At 42.3% G+C, this 13,686-nt stretch overlaps 1 protein-coding gene across 3 annotated transcripts; it reads right to left on the bottom strand.

The window, feature by feature from the left end:
- Positions 1–553: 553 nt before the first annotated feature.
- tfap2d (transcription factor AP-2 delta (activating enhancer binding protein 2 delta)) lies at positions 554–11,144 on the bottom strand. 3 transcript variants are annotated; one of them, XM_020056052.3, is made up of 9 exons: positions 11,055–11,144; positions 10,913–10,970; positions 9,813–10,322; positions 7,388–7,448; positions 4,364–4,529; positions 4,046–4,164; positions 1,965–2,106; positions 1,747–1,860; positions 554–1,352 (listed from the first exon to the last, which is right to left on the bottom strand). In XM_020056052.3, exons 3-9 carry the CDS (start codon positions 10,287–10,289, stop codon positions 1,142–1,144), a joined length of 1,290 nt encoding a protein of 429 aa, XP_019911611.1. In that variant the 5' UTR covers positions 10,290–10,322; positions 10,913–10,970; positions 11,055–11,144; the 3' UTR covers positions 554–1,141. The 3 variants fall into 3 exon arrangements, with proteins under 3 accessions (XP_019911611.1, XP_010881465.1, XP_019911612.1); XM_010883163.4 differs by lacking the exon at positions 10,913–10,970 and having other exon boundaries at positions 11,055–11,142; XM_020056053.2 differs by lacking the exons at positions 10,913–10,970; positions 11,055–11,144 and adding an exon at positions 10,546–10,622.
- Positions 11,145–13,686: the final 2,542 nt, after the last annotated feature.

Raw genomic sequence — 13,686 nt, 5'->3', positions numbered from 1 at the left:
ATTGATTAATGTATTTCATATTCTATCAGAGTGATCAATGTATTTCATATTCTATCATATTGATCAAGCTGTTTCATATTCTATCAGATTGATCAATGTATTTCATATATCAGATTGATCAAACGCTACCATTTTCTATCAGATTGATCCATCTGTTTTATATTCTATCAGACTGATCAAGCGGTTGCATAATCCATCAGCTTGATCAAACTTTTTTCTTTAGTATCTGATTTATAAATGTATATATTCTTTCATATTGATCAAGCTATTTCATATTCTATCATATTGATAAAGTTGTTTCCTGTTCCATCTTACTGATCAAACTGTTTTATATTCCGTTAGATACATTTCACATACAATGACCTGCTATGCCCAAATACAATTATTGTATTGAAAAAATTAAGATTTAATTATTTGAATGGTATTGCAAATCATGTACGTGTGTTTTAGTTGTCTGATTGATTGATAGACCCACCCACTTCATAGGAACTAGGCAACACGTAGCATTGTTTTTTATTGAACATGTATTTTAGAAGGTATGGTTTTAACATATATATAGTTCAAAGCCTACAAGAAAAGTTATTTAAATATTTATATATATCTATACAAATGTTTATGAATGGCAAAGAGCTTGAGTCAGAAACATTGTTCTGGGCAGTGTACAAAGAGAGACATGCACAACAAACTGTTTCTATGGCAACTAAATAGTCACCGTTACAAAATGGCTGAGTCTCTGAAATTGGGACTCAAACACACATACACACTTGCACGCGCACTCACACACACACACACGCACTTGTGCACAAACACACACACACACAATGGTAAAATTACTGATGGCAATAATTGCACTGTTTAGGTGGACTCTGGAGGAGGGGAAACCAACTGTATGTGTGTGTGTGTGTGTGTGTTTATGTGTATGTTGGCTTGAGTGGCCGTGTGTGTGTGTGTGTCTGTGTGCCTCGCTCCTCTTCTGTTGGCTCCCAGATGGCGGTGACAGGAAGTCCATGTCTCTACTTCCTGTTGATCAGAATAAATAAAAGTCTCTGTTCATCTCCATGGAGATTAGCTTCTCCTTACAGGGATCAAAACCCTGACACACACACACACACACACACTGCTCCAAGGCACAGGGGAGGAGCTACTCTGTCTTTTCAGCTTTTCCATCTTTATTCAGGGGTTCGCTAGTTTTTCGGACAGTCCCGGTCTTTTCTGACTCCTGACCAGAGGTTTTCCCAGGGTTCCCTGCAGCAGAATTTTTATCCAGGAAGTTGAGCATCTCACTGAGGACAGTCTGGAAGGTGCTGAGAGCTGCACACACAGCAGGAGTGCCAAAGCCGTGGGTGATCAGGCTGCAAAAGACATGACACGTTCATTACACATACATTGCAATATACAGACTGTATAAGCCTTACCACAGACATCAGTAGTGAGGCTTGGTAAAGGGCCCACTGGTTTATAATATTATACATATTACATTGTGTGTGTGTGTGTGTGCGTTTTTGTATGTACTGCTCCTGGAAAAAATTTACAGGCTACAGCACCTTTTTCTTTCCTTTCCAAAAAAGTTGAAAAGGAAGGTTTTGAGTGAGAAACAGAAGTGTTCAATTTGCAGTGGTCTCTTAATTTTAACCCTTCTGTTCCTCTCTCAAAATGTTCCTTTCCGACTTCTTTGGAAAGGAAGGAAAAAGGTGCAGTGGCCTCTTAATTTTTTCCGGAGCTGTATGTGTGTGTGTGTGTGTGTACCTGAAGTGTGTGAGATGTCTTTGTATGTCCAGATCCAGTATGTGGGTGGGTCTAGAAGAGCCCAGAGGAGAGCGATCCTGACTCAACAGGTCCTGGAACTCCTTACAGATCTGCCTAAGGGTCAAGAGGTTAAAGGGCACATGTTAGAGGTTAGAAGTTTAATGTGTGCTTGTGTGTGTGTCTGTGTGTGCATACAAGCCTAATTGTGTGTGTCTTACTTTGTGGCCAACACCATCTTCTTCCGTGCGCTGGTCTCCTTGGGTTCGTTGTGTTGCCGGGCCAGATGCTCCCCTACAGCCTTAGTAGGAAACTCTGTCTCACACGTGTACCCAAAGTCTCTGGCCAAATGGAGCGCCTCACCTGAACACACACACACACATACATTTTAAATACTTTATCTGAACCCACAAATCAAATATGAATTCAAGCAGGATTCAAATACCACAAAGGTATTTCTTTGTGTCAACACTTTTTTAATACAAACAGCCTTTTCTTCACAGCAAAGAGTGTCTGCTGAAGTGGATCAGAACCAGCTGCTTTGCCCTGAACTAATGCAGGCCTGCAATCTGAAGGCCATGTGGTGAGAGGCTGTGAACACGACCGAAGCTGGACCGTGATTATCAAACGATTGCTCAGTCAGGGACTGATAGTGAAGCAGCTGGTTAGCAAAGGTCTACTCCATGTAGAGGTCAGATGACCAGCCCTGTTCCAGGATGAGCACCTCACCAGGCGCCTCCTCAGACAACAACAACACCGGACAAATAGTCATCAATTAAGTAATTATTTAACTGTTATTTGAACCAGGTAATCAGACAGCAGCTATTTTATTTTTTAAGTAGTAATTTAGACTTTGTCAAGCTCATACCAGAAGCAAAATAAGTGTTGACCAAAGAATAGGCTTCAGGAGAAACCAGAGGATCTATCTTCCGGAGTGCAGATTACTGTCAGAGTACCAGATGTTAACAAGTGAGCTAAGTCAGAGAGGGCATTTATCTAAAAGTGAGTCATGAATGCATTTGTACCAATGAGTCTGTCATTGTACACAATCAGGGCCAGTCAACCAGTGTGACACAGTGGTCATAGTGATGAGTGTCAAGGGGGGGGTCAGAGTGTAAAGGTCACAGTGATGAGTGTTGAAGCGTGCCAAGGATACGAAGTGGATGGCAGAGCAGTAAATTACATCTGACATTTGACTTGCCATGTAAGATACGGAATGGATAAAGGTTTGTATGCTGCCAAAGTGCTAGATTGTTCTTTCTTGCAAGAACCTTTAACTTTGAGAATGTCCTGGCCAATACCAACATTCTGTTCAATTTATTGGGGGACCCGTTTGTCACCACAGTCCAGTGCACTGAGTTTGCCCTGTTACAACTTCAGGCCAGTCCAAAGCAGTGGGTTTCCCCTGGTACAGCTTCAGGCCAGTCCAGAGCAGTTAGTTTCCCCTGGTACAGCTTCAGGCCAGTCCAAAGCAGTGGGTTTCCCCATGTACAGCTTCAGGCCAGTCCAAAGCAGTGGGTTTCCCCATGTACAGCTTCAGGCCAGTCCAAAGCAGTGGATTTGCCCTGGTACTCAGGCCAGTCCAAAGCAGTGGGTTTCCCCTGGTACAGCTTCAGGCCAGTCCAGTGCAGTGTTTCCTCTGGTACAGCTTTAAGCCAGTCCAGTGCAGTGAGTTTCCCCTGGTATAACTTCAGGCCAGTCCTGTGCAGTGAGTTTCCCCTGGTATAACTTCAGGCCAGTCCTGTGCAGTGAGTTTCCCCGGTAAAGCTTCAGGCCAGTCCAGTGCAGTGAGTTTCCCTGGTACAGCTTTAGGCCAGTCCAGTGCAGTGAGGTTCCCTGGTACAACTTCAGGCCAGTCCGGTGCAGTGAGTTTCCCTTGGTGCAGCTTCAGGTCAGTCCAGTGCAGTGAGTTTCCCCTGGTACAGCTCCAGGCCAGTCCAGTGCAGTGAGTTTCCCCTGGTACAGCTCCAGGCCAGTCCAGAGCAATGAGTTTCCCCTGGTACAGCTTCAGGCCAGTCCAGAGCAGTGAGTTTCCCCTGGTACAGCTTCAGGCCAGTCCAGAGCAGTGAGTTTCCCCTGGTACAGCTCCAGGCCAGTCCAGAGTAGTGAGTTTCCCCTGGTACAGCTTCAGGCCAGTCCAGAGCAGTGAGTTTCCCCTGGTAGAACTCCTGGCCAGTCCAGTGATGCCGTAGAAACCTCTGTCTTATGTCTTGGAGTGACCTCCTCCATGGCAACCATATTTGACTAGGAGGTGAGGAGTGATAGCGGGACAGAAGATGTGGGGGAGGGGTTTTGTTCTTACCTTCTACCAGCGAGGTGAGCAGTGTGACATTGGCAGCTTTCCTTCGTCCAGCCGGCAGATTGAGTCCCAGACGATCTAACTTCTCTCTCAGACAACGACCACCATTCTTAGACTTGGCTCTGCATTAAAACACATGACCATTCAGCCATCAGTAAAACCCGCTGCTATATCACTATAATTAAAAATAATGCTGTTTCACCTCAAAATAAAATACACAATCACACCAACATCAATAACAATTGTCATTGATAAAGAAAACAGTGGTATCAAGAACCTGAAATATGAAGGTGTTTTGTGCCGTGGGCTGTGTGTGTGTACCTGCGGAGAATTCCTCCTAGTAATGAGGCATTGAGACACTCTGGGGGAGAGAGGCGTCTCTTCACCTCAGCGATGGTGACTTTATATTTGGAGGTTGAGCTGAGCAGGGACAGACGCCCAGGGACAGAGCAGAACAGATCTGTGGGGTTCACCACGCAGGTTCCTCCTACAGAACACAAACAGATCAAATATAAAAATGTAACGTGTTATGTGATTCACCAGACACACGTTTCTCTTCTAAATCACACAGAGACAAACAGAAACTAACACGCAGACCGAAGAATGTAACCCAAACCCAAGAATTTGTGGGGGGTTTAGGTTACAAAAGAAATATCTTTAAAAAAGGTATAATCATATTTTACCAGGTAAGTTGACCAAGTGAGAAATAAGAGTTAATTGCCTTGCTCAGGGACTGAACTTCCTGTCCAGCTCTGGTTTTCCATCTAGACACCTGTCAGTTACTGATGAGATTATTATGAGATGATGCTGTTGGTAAGGTTTAAGGTTTGGGATCGGCTTTAAACAGAAACATCTTGTCTGTTAAGGCTGGAGTTGAGGTTTAGGATAGGGTTGAAACTAAAGAAAAAGCAGTGGGATCACACCTGTAATACTTGGAGACAAAGCTGTTTCATTTCCCTCTCTAATGACTGTTATGAATGCAGTCATTAAAATATGATAATGTGTATGTATGTGATCGTGTATGCGTGTGTGTGTGTCCAACTGTGTGACAATTTCCGACTGGGCCTGTCAATCAGTTCACGTCATATTAATTCCTCCAAAAATGTTTTGAATCAAAGTAGTTTGTATTTTATGTAGCCAAGGGCAATCGAAAAAGAGCTATTGCGGTAGTGCGGTGGAGCGCGTGGGCCCAGAGGCGATAGCGCTATTTAAGCAGCCGAGAGTAGCCTCAGGCGGCGGCGCGAGCGGCAGTGGGATCACACGCGGAATCAAGCGCCTTTTACGAGTTTGCCACAAAAATTAAAGAAAAAGAGACACGGGCCAAATGGTATTGTCCTCTTATTTTAACAACATTGTTTATAGCACCCTTTCTGACACAGCACAGCCCACACAAACCCACCAAGCGTCTAAGAAAAGGGCGCGCGTGCATATCCAGGGCGCGGGTCCGGTGATAAGCTTGATCAGATGCTGAAAGCTTCGCAGGACACTACAGATTAAAACACAGACGCTGCTCTAAGTAGGAGCCGCGTTTCTGGAGAGATGTCTTTTGAAAAAGGTTGTGTGAATATTCATGGCGCCAAATCCGGCGTCAGAAAGAACAACATTAATATGATCTCTGCTGAATTCGGCCCGCGCTGCATTAGCATATCAAAGCGGCCGCCGGAGGCGAGAGAAGCTATCGATACGAGAGCGCGAGGTAAAGCAAAGATTATTGGTTGTGATGGTTGGAGCGGCTGAGCTCGCGGCTAAATCCTGCACACCATTAACCGAAAGTGATAGCGGAGGGATTCCCGCATCAATCCTCCAGAAAACCAAAAAACCCAACACTTATACACAGCAACACACACACCCGCGAGCACACACATACACACACGCCTAGACAGAGTGGAACATTACACACGCATAAGATGTGAGTATAGATGTATTTATAGCAGGAGAATAAAGAAATAATAACGACTCCTTTGATGGATCACAGGAACAGAGTGATGCTGTAAAACTAACTAAAACAGTAGTCTTTTCGTTCTAACCACCGAGCTCAAAGGTTTTTCATTTACATTTTTTATAAATTTCGTTTTTTTATTGTAAATGTGTTAATTTCACCAAGCAAACAATTCAGAATTCAGATGTTACTACCCCTGTAGGCTACGCTATATTTATTATTTATATTATATTTATGTTTTTTAGGCTACATTTCTTAGTTCAATTAACACCTGGTTTACATTTTGTCAAAGATAACTAATCACAAAAATCCATAAGCATATAACATCAAAACATTATTGACATAGTATAGGTCAAAATTATGAAATTACTTTATTAGGCTATAAACCCTACTGTAGCTGATATCATTTTTTTATTTGTATCATTAATGTTGCTGTTGTTGTCGTTGTCATTATATATATATATATATATATATATATATATATATATAAATATATATATATATATATATATATATATATATATGATTAACATATTGTTGTTGTTGTCAATTATATGTATATAACTATATATATATATATATATATATATATGTTTGAAGAAAAAAAAAACATTTTGATGTCAAATAAATAGTTAAAATAAATTGTATATAAATAAAACCGGGGAAGGGATGCATACAACAGGGGTGGCAATTGACAGAAAGGAATACATTTATTTGGCTATTAGTTAAATGTTTATTTAGAAAATAAAAATAAATTATTTCCCAATATTAAAACGGGACATTTCAAATAAATAATAATGTTCACAAAGCAAGAAAAGAAAGCAACAAATTAACGTAATTTCCAATTATGGTGGACATTATTAAATGTTCCTAGTGGCACAGGGACAATACTGATTTTAGCACTTCAGTAAGACTCACAAAAAAGCTGAAATTGAATGATCCACATAATATTAAAAATATATTAAAAAGCGCTTAGCCTTTTAGAATTCCATATAGTTACTTGATATTTACTTAAAATATCAAAGTGAGGCAAAACACACTATTTTCGAGGAACAACCCGTGCTATTTGACACCCCGGATGTTGCACTGACCTTAAAACTTCAATCACGACACAGGTAGAATTCACTGGCTCGTAGGTAAATTGATTTATAAATTGATTTAAAATGTACCGAATAATATAAAATAGTACCATGGTATGTAATAAACTTGGAAAGTCCACAAAAATAATAGATTTCATTTAGTTTGTGGTTTCATACAAACATATAAACGTATAATTACAAAAAGCAAAACATTATATGACCAGAGTTTAAAGGGATGGAAAATAAACAAATGCATATTGTCTTTTTGATTATAATTATTTTAAGAAAGAGAAATCCAAACAGTTTCATTACTGTGATGTTTCCTACCTCTTCGGATGACACCTCCTTGGCCGTTCAGCACGAGCCCGCATTGTGCTTCCACCGAGCCCTGAAAGAAGTTAAATCAATGTTAATATTAATAAGAAGACGAAGAAAAAGAAGAGGAAGAGAATAATAATTAAGAAGACATGAATCAGGTCCGGATTAGAACAATCAAGAATCAGAATCAACAAACACGCTCACGGCTCAGCGCAGGGCGTTAACCTCAAGATGGACAAGAAGGCTCAACTCGTGTGTGTGTATTTTGACACCTGCGTCTACCTGTTGTCACCGCTTATAACCGATTGTAAGCACAGATGTGGAACCTGTTACACATGGCCGCGTACAGGGCCTGATATTAGTGATGTCATCAGAATGGCTAAGGAACATGAGCTCTCATTGAGAATAACACAGTTAATCCTCGGTGTGAGCCGCGAGACGGCCCGGGCACAGACAGAACCCTGATTAAAATAAAACACTCCGCGGTCTGTCTCGCGCCACACGGAAGAGGCCTTGTAAGTCTTTTTAACAAACTCCTTTCTCTATTTTTCTTTTTACTCCGCAGCTAAAGTGATTATAAAATCAATATACAAAACTCAGAGGTCTTGCATTAATTAAGCGTCTGACGGGCGAAAGGTGTGGCAGCTCCTTTGTTGAGCATGAAAATCTCTTTACTCACTCAAAGATGCACGAGATGGAACGCATCTGTTCTACTCAGGTTCACGTGCCTTTCTTTTCTAAAGAAGGTTGAAGACCTATTCTAATGGCCGGTGTGTGTGAGCCCCTAGCTCGTGTGTGTGATTGTGTGTGTGCCCCTTTACACAACACAGCCTTCACAGTCAGATAAGTGTCTACAAAATGATAGTGGTCATAATGGTGAAATACTAGGCTAAATGTATTATTAATCCAAATTATGTAGGTCTTAATACAGTCATATTTAGTATATATATGAAAAGATTGCGATATGCACCATCATAAAAGCTTCAAAAAGAGAATATTCCCAACAGAAAAACATATTAGTATATTATATAGTATAGTAGTATATCTATAGAAAACGTCACTTAAACCTGCGAATTATTATAGTTATAAGTATTATTTTTTAATGCTTTACAACGCTATACATGTAATTATTTTAAATTAACAATTATTTTATCGTATATGCCTCGCCCAATAATACAAAACGTCTGTTAATCAAGTAGCAAGTTATCATATATCCGATATAAATAATATTAATAAATTATTACAACCTATATTATCCATCAAGTAGTTATCATATAGAGCAGTATTTGTGTTATTAACAAAGCAATCATATTTATAGATATTATTAGACGAGTGAAAGTACACCTAGGCCTATTTAATAACTGTTGGTTGAGTTAGCAGTTTGGTTGTAAAGTTGAGAGGAATAATCCAAATGAAAACGGATATTTCTGTTCCGCGCAGCTGAGCATTGAACTAAGATATTTCCGTCGCGCGCTGCAGCGCATTTAACCAGAGATCTTTCTGTACCGCGTGTTTAACCGGAACCGCTGCTCAGATGTCGCTGCATAAAGAACCGGTTGATTGACATTAAGTCGGTAATTGGATAAACTACGGTGCTTTACTGCGCCCGAGCGGCCTATTGTACCCGGAATCCCGATCCCTTAATCCGCCTTTCAGAGGAGAAGAGAGAACCAGCGGCTTTTCACCGCCTCACCAGCCGGACGGACACACACACTCACACACAGTCCATTTCATTACATCGAAAAGAATAGTTAAAATATAGGTCACGTGCATATGGAGTAAAATAGAGGGTGGACTGTATAATGGAAGTGCATTCTTAAACCAACCAATTTTAGATAGTTTTTAGTCGATTTCTTTGAGCTATAGCTATCAGCCCATATATTACTTAACCTTAATTTTAGATTAAATCAGTTCTCTATATCCAGTGTAATTACATCATAAACTTGACTAGGTATATAAAGCTCTATTTATAGTTTGAATAAGCCCTCATGCGCTCCCACTCAGAAGTAATGGATTTCAGATGAGCGGGAGAAGCGCCAGAGATTGTGTCTTTGTGTTTTGAAAGCATACTTAGGAAATGGACTAAAAGGGAAATTAGTAGGATTTTGGGGGTTTATGTTTAATAAAATACCGGTTAGATTTTTAAAATTTCTGGTCAGGTTTTAGAAGATAAAGGTCGGGTTTCAGGAAGAGCAGGTACCCAGGAAGCACAGTGAAAGCCTTTTTGGTGAGTAAAGTGTTTTCAAAGTGTTTTCAATTTGTTTTTGATTCCTGAATGCTCAATTATCTAACATGGTTGGACATAATCCCAACCATGTTAGAGCTGGTATAGAACTGAAAAGTATATGCAGTTTGGTATGGACTTGTTTGAGGTTTGATCAAGATCTCAATTTCCAACAGTGGAGAAGAGAGAAAAGTCGAGGAGAGGGGGTACCTGCAGGTCATCCGCCCCAGGGGGAGGGAGCCCTAGACCAGCAGCCGGCAGCAGCCTCTGGTCGTGGTGCATGCCGTACTGCCCGCCATGTGACGTCATCAAAGACAGGTCATGGCGCCTGTAGGCGTCCAGGCAGCCCAGCTCGCGCCGCTGCTGCTCGTCCAGACACGAGGATTTGAGTGCACGGGCACTGTGCAGGTTGATGAAGTCTGTGTCTCCGTGGGTCGCGTGGTGAATTTGCTGGTAGTACTGCCCAGAGTGGAGAGAGTTGAGGCCATACGCCTCCGGGCCCACCGCGGGGTGGGAGTGCTGGAAGTCATAGTGGAACGACTGGTGGTGTAGGGGGGTATACTGGTGGTTGGTAGAAAAGTAGGGCGATGCGAACTCGGTGCCCGCCGCAGGGTACGCTGTGAGCGGCGAGGATGAGCTGTAGGCCACGGAGGAGTTGGCAACGCTCTCGAGGCAGCCGAGCTGCATCAGACGGTAACTGTTGGACCCGTCATGACGTATCTGAGAGAAATATAGAAAAGGGAAATATCAGCGATGTCATTTCATTTACAATTTCTCTCTTTCCCTCTCCCTCTCTTTCCCTCTCACTCTCTGTTTCTCCCTCTATTTCGAGTTCTCTCTCTCTCTTGAACATCCAGTTGCCTCCCAAACACCCTGACACACAAGTTGACACAATTCAAACGCAACTCAAACACTCAAAGCGCTTTAAAAAAAAAAAAAACACCTGAAGAAAATGTCATTCCACAAGCCTGTGAGGGGAACGCACAGCAGCACGAGCGCTCAGTGTGAGTCTGTGTATATGTGTGTGTGTTGTAGCCTACACCTATCTGTCATTCTCTTTTCAGCGTTTTAGAGCGCATGTCGTTTTATTATTATTTTTTAACTGCGGTCTCAGCTCTGGGCGCACTCGACGGCAGGTAGGTATAGCGTGAGCCACAGTAGAATGCTTCCGCCTCAAATGTTCTAATCACCCGTTACCGGTTAATACACACAAGTCTCATCTGCCTCTCTCTCCTTCTATTCCCTCTCTCTCCACACAACGGAAAAAACAACGGCCTTTCCACCGAGCCAGTTCTCTCCCATTACCTTACCTAGCCTACGTGAAGCTCTGCTTTCTGGAGATGCATCACAACGATTTTTACTCTAAATCTGCAAGTATCAAACAGGTGTGATTAGGCTACTATTAATGATACATAATATCCCTTATTGATCAGGAATAATGGTAATAAATACCTCGGCATCATGGACCAGACCCGGGAACGTGGCTGACATGGTGTTGCTCCACTAACCCGCTTTCCCTCGTGATCGAATAAATGCTTTCCGTTAAAATCCCCAAACCGAAAGAAATGGAAAAAGTCCCCGCGCGGAGCCGCCTATAGCTGGTAGAACGCGAGCGTTTCCCCTCTGTACGGATCACACCGGCTGGCGCGCGGATTTTGTACTTGCAGGGTATTTCTGGTGTGATGTCGTCGGTGGTCCCTTGACAATATAGTTAGAAAATTAAGCATCAGCACTGAGGAATGGATGGAGGACAATGGAGGAAGCCGCGCAGCTTCCATCCCAGGAGACAAGGAATAAATATTGTATCTTCCCTAATAAGGAACCGACACTCTTTCAACATTTTCTACCATTTTTGTGGACATTTTCTTTTTGCTCGTTTGTATTTTCAGACGGTTTGCTTTCTTCGTTTTACCCACATGCCTTAAACCTAGGCTATTACAAAACTAATCGGATTTTCAACTCAAATGTAAGTTTATTTCAAAAAATTACCTGGCTTTAATATTTACTTTATATTAGCCTTAAATAAAAACATACTTTCGTTTACAGAAAGTATTTTCTTTGTTATTAAACGGACTGGGTTTTCCGTATTCATTTTTCGAACAGAGCCGTTTATTGCTGTGAACAGTGAATGTAGGCTATCTCTATTAGGCTATTATTAATAATACACGGAAATATTATGCTGCCAGGACTATAATTGTTATCGTTATTTTAAAATTGTATTAATGTTATTACTGTTACGTATATACTATCATCATCATATCGTATTATATGCTTTTTGTTACTATAATTATTGTTATTATTATACTATGTATTTTTGTGATCGAATAGACTGAATACCAAATAGTAATGTCTGCTCGGGACATGTCTACTTATGTCGAAAATGTCTTGTTTTGATCGAAATTATATGGAATCTTTTTACACTGCTATCAAAAACGAAGTTAAAATCGTGATGAAATAATGAAAATAATGAGACAATTTTCTTCTAACGGCTCCAAACTGTCTCTGAGTAATAAACCTCGTTGCATTTATTTAATGTCGTGAATTCAAGGGGATTTCTGTAGACAAAAAAAATGGTATTTCACAGTAAATTGTAAGGCACCGTGTTATTACCAGAAGTTTGTGTGTGTTTTTCTGATCTGCGCTTGTGCAGAAGGTCGATAGGACTGCAGCTCGTGAGAGGAAAAGAGACACCGACTCGTCTCTTTTCTTTGTTGGTTTGGATCGAGCCTCTTCAACCAGGACTCACACGCTGAGGGGAAGTGTCATCGGCCGTGTTGCCCTCGAGCAGACCCACACAAGACATTGTGTGACAGGCGGGGGCGTCAGCTCGCGACTCATGGCTACCGGGAAACCAGCACCAGACACCGCGGTCAGTATGACGATCTCAACCACCTGCATTCACCTGGGCGGGTGCCCTCAGGGTGGTCCGGTCGGGAGGAGAGAGAGAGACAAAGAGACAGAAAGAGAGAGGGGCCTGCCGGTAACGGCTGCTCGGAAGGGAAGAGAGGAATAGAGAAATGTGAAACGACAGAAGAAGGCTGGCTTCCGGTCAGGCCCTGCAGCTCCCTGTCTGTCTGCCTCAGTTCTGAACTAGTCTACTACAGCAGTCTGTCAGATATAACACACACACCCACCCACCCCCGCACACACATACACACACAAACACTGAGGGAGGGAGAGAGAAAGGGTGGGAGGGGGGAAGATTACAGAAAGCGAGTCTGAGAGGGCAGGACGGTGCGTTTAAAGTGTTTTAAAGCCTGGAGCTCTCCTTATTTAACCCGAATTATCGCAATTACTCCTGGATTGGCTAGACGCTAAGCCCACCCGCCCGCTCTACAACCATAACCCGCAGCCCAAAAGGCACGCGGACACGTTAATCAATGTTTAACTGAAACAACCAGTAGTAGTTTAAACTGTAACGGTGTGACATTAATGTGAATGCTGTGTAATTATAATAACCAGTCAACACAGACGCGGCTACAGACAGGCAAACATACAGACAGCCCGGTCCGTTAGACGCCGTTATTGACCCTTAGTTTTAATTAACAAACTATTTCTCCATCTGTTCCTGAGCTCTCAGGCCTATCCTAAATAACTACCGCAACACTCTAATGATATAAAACTTTATCTCTTCATATTCCAAATTAGAAATTACAACCACATAACAAGATGATGAAGCACAAATATTAGGCAAGGTTTAGGCTAATAAATGTTTTTTTAATAAAGTTCTCAAGGCCTTTGTGTTCGTGGGTAAATTAAGTAATTCGATTGTTTTGCCTCGAGGCTTGATGAAACCTCCACGCGATTGAAGGCCAGTTGTCGCAAGTGAGGATTAATATTTTCTCTGCGTGTCCACCGGGCAGGATGCGCTGGGTGTGCTAGAGGTACCAGTTGCGCGGTAGACGGTGCTAATAGGGCTTACCTCGCGGAGCAGCCTCGCGGACAGAGCGGGAAGCGCAGCGCCAGATGCGCAGTGAGCTCGAGCCTGGACCTGCTCCATCTGCTCCCTCGCAAGGCTGGGAGAGACTCGAGCGCCATCCTTTCGAATCTCTGTGCGACAAGAAATGAACACTAAAGACAGGCT

This window comes from Esox lucius, chromosome 18 (assembly GCF_011004845.1).
Source record: "Esox lucius isolate fEsoLuc1 chromosome 18, fEsoLuc1.pri, whole genome shotgun sequence".
Taxonomy (NCBI): domain Eukaryota; kingdom Metazoa; phylum Chordata; class Actinopteri; order Esociformes; family Esocidae; genus Esox; species Esox lucius.
This window is presented reverse-complemented; position numbering and strand designations above follow the sequence as displayed.